The 7,445-nt window shown below is 41.7% G+C and overlaps 1 protein-coding gene across 2 annotated transcripts in view; it reads left to right on the forward strand.

Annotated features, from left to right (window-relative positions):
- Positions 1-7,445, forward strand: part of LMNB2 (lamin B2) — a 36,896-nt gene that overhangs the window by 18,549 nt on the left and 10,902 nt on the right. For both annotated transcript variants that reach the window (XM_009322996.1, XM_009322998.1), the window contains exons 3-5: positions 2,472-2,628; positions 3,282-3,407; positions 5,863-6,033. In XM_009322996.1, the coding sequence (XP_009321271.1) occupies positions 2,472-2,628; positions 3,282-3,407; positions 5,863-6,033 (454 nt within the window). The remainder of the gene's footprint in view (positions 1-2,471; positions 2,629-3,281; positions 3,408-5,862; positions 6,034-7,445) is intronic.

Consider the following 7,445-nt stretch of genomic DNA (forward strand, 5'->3'; position numbering starts at 1 on the left):
AACCAGACCTGGTGTAGTGATCAGGGTGCATTCAGTCATAGCAGAGGTAACTTTGGTCTGGTTAAGTAAAGTCTCCTGTCCTGATGTTCTTGAAGTGTCTGTTCATATCTTTACCAGTGTCGCAGGTCCCCAGGTCAAGCAAAGCCTGGAGGTAGATACACGTAGGCCTCATCCATCTGTTCCTTTTAGCAGTCTTCCTGCTTGAGTTGCAAGCTCCCAGCTCTGAGTTGTGTGACTGTCTTGCTGTGGCTTCCTCTGCCTGCTACCCTGCCTGGTCATTGAAATATTTGCCTTGAGCAAACTTGGCTGCTTTCTGGAAAAAAGAGCTCTAGGGGGTTACCCTAACCTGGTGTCCTTCAAAGAACATTGGCACATCTCAACAGACACATCAACTGCCGTTTGTAACTTCCAGGCATCTCGGAGACCCCCAAAAGCAGGTTGTACTTTTGTAAAGCCTTCTGTCAATTCTTTTGCATGAAGACAATAAACCAGGCTGAAATTATAAATGCAAATGTGAATGAAAGCAGCTTGGAGTGTCTTCCAGTGTCAGTGTTCATGAAGGAGCAGAAGTTATTTATCACTGTCAGGAATTCTTTATGGTGCTTTGTGAAGCTGTACGTTGAACACTTCTGTTCATTCCCATATCCCTGGGAATACTTGCATGCTGCCTGGCTTCTGCAGGTGGGAGGAATCATAGAATCATTAAGGTTGGAAGAGACCTCCAAGATCAGCTATGGGCTGTGTAAGTATACACCACTGTTCGTACTTGGTGTGAAATGGCATTTGCCCTTTAGGTACTGCACAGACAGAAGGTTTCCAGATCTGATTGTCTGTGACACATGCACAGTGGCTTGTTTTATTACATTACACATGTGATGCAGGGGCATGTGTCTGGAGAGTCTATTTTGAAGACTTTCTGGTTGCTGCTAAATAACTGTCTTTTAAGTAGAAGTCATGTTTTGTCTATATGTCTCCTGCAAGCTGCTGAGCTTGAAGACACTGCACATATGTTGCAGAACAGGATTCACAGTGACAGATTGGACCAATGATTAAGAAAAACTGTTACAGTTAAATGAAAACTAATTCAGAGATCTACACCAAGGAATGGTGAGAGAACATGTGAGCCTCGTAGCTAAAGCATATCACAAAATAAGTGTGTCCATTTTTTCCCTGTAGTTAGAAAAACATGCACATCATGCTGAAGCATGTAAAGAAATACTGTCTGTAGGAGACACTAATACCCCATAAAGCAGGATTTTTGTAAAATAATTCTGGGCATCGCATTTTGTTAGAGTTATGGGCAAATTAGAAATTCAAGAGGACGGTACAAGTGATCAGAAGTTTGGGAACCAAGACTCAGGATTTGGGCTGGGGAGCAAGGTTTGTATAATCTAGAGCAGTCGTTTTCAGCTTTTTTTTTTTTCCTTTGCAAACATAATGTTTTTTCCATGTTTGGAGTTGCAGACGAAATACAGAACTTTTTAAAGCCTATAGGTAGTAGGACTCCTCTAAAGTTATTTCTGTGGGCCCTTAAAAGTAGCTCACCACCACAGGCTGAAAGCTACAGATCTATAGAAGAGAAGTTTGGGGAAAGGGAAGGAGAAAAATAAATTCTAACATTGTTTAAGAGAAAAAGACAAAAAGCCATTCCCTGCATTCTTGGTGTGAGACTAGAATTAGTGAGCTTAAACTGCAGCAAGGAAGGATTACTTCACGTAACAAAAGGTTTTTTTTTAATAACATAACGACACACACCTAGAGAAGCTGCAGAAAGTATGTTAGAGGAAACGGTAGACAAACACTTGATGGGCAGGAGGAAGATGACCTTGATGATTTCTGCGAGTTGTATATAATAGCTCAAATAATCATATTTAAAGTGACCAGAGTTGCTTTGCTCATAATGAAATACTGCTGAAGAAATACTGGTTTATTCCTGAAAGGTGACCACATTTCCATAGTGGATTACTTTACTACTTTGTGTGGGAATACATTCTAGGGAATGGGCTTGGCAACAGCAAGTACAAACACTGGGGGGATGCTCATGGGCCTCTTTGGGAGATGCATGTGCTTTGCTTCTCAGGGGCTGTAGTCCAGAGTGATAGATGTCAGCAATTAAATCTGCTGTGCAGCAGCGAGATGAAAAAATACGCTTTACACCTTGTGTATAAAGCAGCTTTATTGTCATCTCTTAGCTGTCAGAGTTGCCTTCTTGTTTTTCCCTTGCCTGCCCATGACATATGTTCTTCTTTATTAGGCAATGCACTTACAACACATTGGTACAAGCATGAGTTTTAAGAGGTGCTTATGATTACTTTTATTAGCTGCATTTGCAGGTTACTCTAGAAGCCACCTAGTGGTACGCTAATCCTAATAAAATGTGTATAATAACAAAATATCTGTAGTTGTAACCAAGACACACTCAAGATGTGTGCACACCCATGTATAAATATAACTAACTTTCATTTTTTCAGCTACAAGAAGAAAGATGCAGATTTGTCTGTGGCTCAGGGTCGCATTAAGGATCTTGAAGTGCTGTTCCATAGAAGTGAAGCAGAACTCAATACTGTCCTGAATGAGAAACGCAGTCTGGAAGCAGAGGTGGCTGATTTGCGTGCCCAACTTGCTAAGGTATGGCAGTGAGTGCTTCCTTGCTTTAGCACAGGAGAGGTTGTGTGTTGTAAAATTGGTTATTTTTCTTCGCAGTTAGTTTATAGTCTTAACATCATTGATCCAGCTGACTTAATGCTGAACCTTTGCCTCCCCCTCTTGGATATAAAACTAAATTGTAAGAAATCTCTGTAAAACAACCAAAACAACGTGGTGTTTTAGAAATTTTGCCAGTCAAAAGCTTTTATTTAAAAATTTCTGGTAAGTGTTTCTATATTCATGAGATACCAGGTTACTAAATGTTGTCCTTTGTAAGGTCCTGCATAATTTTAAACTTATGCTGGAGTACCCAGTGGGACTACTCTAGCAAGAAAAAGAAGAACATGCAACATACTGTGCTTGAGGAATTAATAATGCTCAGCTCCATTATCATACATTTTAAATAACTGCTATACAAACATGAAAGCTTGTTTTAAATATTCGTAAATGCACACACACGCTCTTTTTCTTTTCTGTTGGGTTTTTTTTTTTTGAAAAATCAGTGGCTTAACATTGGATTTGTCGTTGTGAATAATTGGTCCAAAGATGTCAAATGAAGACCATAAAGGGATTATGGGGATGGAAAAGAGGGATCCAGACAAAATTAAATCTTTATCTTCAAAATTCTTTACTAGGCTGAAGATGGTCATGCTGTGGCTAAGAAGCAGCTGGAGAAGGAGACACTCATGCGCGTGGACCTGGAGAATCGGTGCCAGAGCTTGCAAGAGGATCTGGATTTCAGGAAGAATGTGTTTGAGGAGGTATTATCAACCTAGTAATCTCATCATAGTCTGAAGTTTTATGTGGCTTTTATTCAAACTGACTATAAGCAATTGCTGACCAGTCCAGGTAGGGAAAATCAGCATTATCCTTGCTCTAAATGGGTTGAGTAATAAAATAGTTAAAGGTTTTGCAAGAGTTACATGGTAAATCAGTGGCAGAGCTGGCATGAGAGCCAAGCGACAAGGGTATTGTTCTATGGGCAGGTGAGCTAATGTAGCAGCTGACTGCTGTGGGAAAGGGAAAGTCTTGTTCCTTCTCTCTTCTGGTTGCATGGCCCTGCTCCTTACTTGCACCAACTTTGGTGGTTGTTGGACCTGACTATAACCTGTTTTCATTGACGAGAACAGTATGCAATTACCCTGCTTTTTGCAGGGGTAGTTTTCTGCCTGTTTAGTGAGTTGAGTTGGCTCATAGTGGTTCTAGTGAGGATCAGAGTTTTTATAAAGTAAATAGTGGGAATGCACAGGTGGGGACTGGGGGTTGTGACCTTCTCTCTGTACCAGATGCAAAGTGTTATGGCGGTTTATTCCACCTTGTGAAAACCAACTCTGACCTTTGGTTCTTCTGCAAGCTTATTCAGTTAGTGGCTGCTGAGCAATTGCCACATGCTTCTGTCCTTCATCTCACCTATGCTAGTTGTGATGTTTGGCTCACCATGCACCAAACCATTTCAGCCTGATTAACTAGTAAAATACTTAGGGGTTTTTGGTTTAATTTTTGCCGGCTTAGTGGCTGAGTTATGTCTTGCCACGGAATCAAATGAGTGCCCAGACTGCATTAAGGGATGGGGCAGGGCTGTGTGGCTAAGGACAGCGGCTGGAGCAGGGCAAAGAAACCAACCAGGTAGATCACCCTGAGTTGTACTGACCGTTGTCTCACTTCCATGCCCTGGAGTAGTTGGATTGCTGCACGTGACTGCAATGACAGACCCTTGCTTGGTTGTAGGGCCTTAAAATAACTTTGCTTCCTGAGGAGAATTGTGTTGCTACTGACCAAACATGAAGCTAAATGAGACAGCAGAAGCTAATCTTAAAGCTTACCATGCTGAAGTGGGGGTGTTTCTTTAGCCATTCCTGGAGCTCTTTGATCCTTGTATGGACCAGTTCAACACACGAAGAAAAAAAGAATTGGTTTCCTTTAGGTTAGTGAATTCATTTTGTTCAGTAAAGCATCCAAAGCTCCGCTGGAGCTAGAACATCATGACTGGGAGTGTGGCAAGTAAAGCCTGCTTACTCTAGTGGTGTTGAACTGCTAGATCAGCTCAGCCCTTCACCTGATACTCTGTAGTCCTCCATGATATTTTTGTGGCCTCTGAGGGGTCATTGCCTACAGTTACTGAGAGACTGCTGCTTCCTAGTTTTCTTGGCGTAAAAATTCACCACAGAAGGGAAAACTTCCGGATCGCATCAGGACACATTTCTGTGAGTAGAAAGGCATGTTTCTAAGAGTCTATTTTTAGATGTAGAGCATTTCTGCAAAACAACTTGTAAAGTCTCTCTCAATTTGTGTTATCCTGCTATGACTCCAGTTTAAGCATGCAAAGTGAGCCTTGCTTCACTTGCCTGCTATTACTCCTCATGGCCCTGCTGCTACCTTCAGGCCTCCTCCTAGTACTCAGAACCGCTCCCTTGTTGTTTATCCTACCCTGAAGGGAGAAATGGTTTCTTTCTCATACCATGCATTCAGGCCTGGCCAGGTCTCTGCAGAGCTCAGCGTGAATAAGTGCATGAGTAAGTCTTACCTCACTAGTTTGGGACCAGTGTTCTAGGCACAGAGAACTCATACTTCTCTAAAAATGAATATTTCTTAGTGCAAACTCTGACCAGAAAAAATATATTTATGTCTTCAGGATTGCTTGGGTTGCTGCTTTGTTATTGAAGTAATCAAAATCAATGAGTAGAGATCATCCAGTATAGAAAAAGAGATGATCTGCATATGCTTAAAAGTGAAATTTGAAGACACAGTTTTTCTCTATAATGATTTTTTTTCAGTATATGTAATGGTCACAAAAGGTGTTCATTTTTATCTGACTCCTTGTAGACTGCTGTTGTAATGTAGGCATGTATATTGAGAAGGAAAGGGTTTGTAGTGCAGCACATGGAATCTCTCTTTGCTATGTAAAAAATCATGTTTTCTTCTCCCTCCTCCCCCAGTTTTGACTTTTGTAGCATAAAACAGCTCGTTACTTAAACTGTACATGGATATTTTTAAACCTGTTTTTAAGTTGGATCGCTTTTAAGAATTATGTCCTGCCAAATGAGAACAGTAACTTGCATCTGTTAGTACATGCAGCAATTCTTAGGCTTAAATGCCTAAGTACTGTAGCTCCTATACACTAAATTAGTACTGAAATAGTTAATTGTTGTCTGAATGTAATTGCTGTACTGTTTACCATAATGTTGGGATTTGTCCCCATTTTTTTTGTGTGTGTAGGAAATAAGGGAAACAAGAAAACGACATGAACATCGTTTGGTCGAGGTGGACACTAGTCGCCAACAGGAGTATGAATCCAAAATGACTCAGGCCCTGGAGGATCTGCGAAATCAACATGATGAACAAGTCAAACTGTACAAAATGGAGCTTGAGCAGACCTATCAGGCTAAGGTAACTACTGCTATCCACAGCACTGTCTGACAGGAAGTCCAGCTGGTGAGATAAAAACCATTTCCATCAGCCCTACTATCTTTAACGAGACAATTAATTATAATTTGAAGAAGCTTTGTCCCAGTGTTCAAATGCCTCCTCTGGTGCTTGTGTGCAGATGCATTTCCAGGGAGGTTATAGCCAGAGGTAATAGCTAGGAATAGCTTTAGCCACGAAAGGCCAGTTTGTGAGAAAACACATGGAACTGTTGGTCACTGCGGAGGACACAGTGGGAATAGTGGATGTCATGCAATAGCTGATTAGACAATGTCTTCTCCTATAAGGGTTTTTTTCTTGATGTCAGTAGATCAGTTCTTCCTCCAAAATGGAGGTGGTGGAGGAGACTTGCAATAGGTGCAAGATGTTGGCTGTAAGAAGCTGACTACCTGGAAGGATGGGCTGGAGAGCTGGGGGAATGGCTGCATTTCAAGATGGGCTTTTGCCTGGATGCAGTGAGCTTGCAAACTAATATGGACATACTGAGAGGGGATCCATGTCTAAGGTTGCGTTGTCACTTTATTCCTAATGTGGCCTTTGCAATCTCCTTACTAGCCCCAATACTCTTTTAAATGTGTGTAAGCCTTATCACATTTCAATGATCTAAGTTAGTTCTGGATTGGAAAATTGCTAGATGCAATTGTGTTTCATTGGTGGCGTGGAAACTTCAGGCAAGGTATTGGATCTTCTCTGACCAGCTTTGGTGACGAAAAACATGGTGTATAAATTGGAAATCATAGAATGGTTTGGGTTGGAAGGGACCTTTAAAGGTCGTATAGTCCAACCCCCCTGCACTGAGCGGCAACATCTTCAACTAGATCAGGTTGCTCAGAGCCCCATCCAACCTGACCTTGAATGTTTCCAGGGATGGGCCATCTACCACCTCTCTGGGCGACCTGTTCCAGTGTTTCACCACCCTCGTTGTAAAAAAATTTCTTCCTTATATCTAGTCTGAATCTCCTCTCTTTTAGTTTAAAACCATTACCCCTTGTCCTATCACAAGAGGCCCTTCTAAAAAGTCTGTCCCCATCTTTCTTACAAGCCCCCTTTAAGTATTGGAAGGCCGCAGTAAGGTCTCCCTGGAGCCTTCTCTTCTCCAGACTGAATAACCCCAACTCTCTCAGCCTTTCTTAGAATCATAGAATCATTAAGGTTGGAAAAGACCTCTAAGATCATCGAGTCTAACCATCAACCCAATACCACCATCCCTACTAAACCATGTCCCTAAGCACCACATCTACATGTCTTTTAAATATTTCCAGGGATGGTCACTCAACCACTTCCCTGGGCAGCCTCTTCCAATGTTTAACCACTCTTTCAGTAAAGAAATTTTTCCTCATGTCCAATCTAAACCTCCCCTGGCGCAACTTGAGGCC

This window comes from Pygoscelis adeliae, unplaced genomic scaffold, assembly GCF_000699105.1.
Source record: "Pygoscelis adeliae isolate BGI_AS28 unplaced genomic scaffold, ASM69910v1 Scaffold284, whole genome shotgun sequence".
Taxonomy (NCBI): Eukaryota; Metazoa; Chordata; class Aves; order Sphenisciformes; family Spheniscidae; genus Pygoscelis; species Pygoscelis adeliae.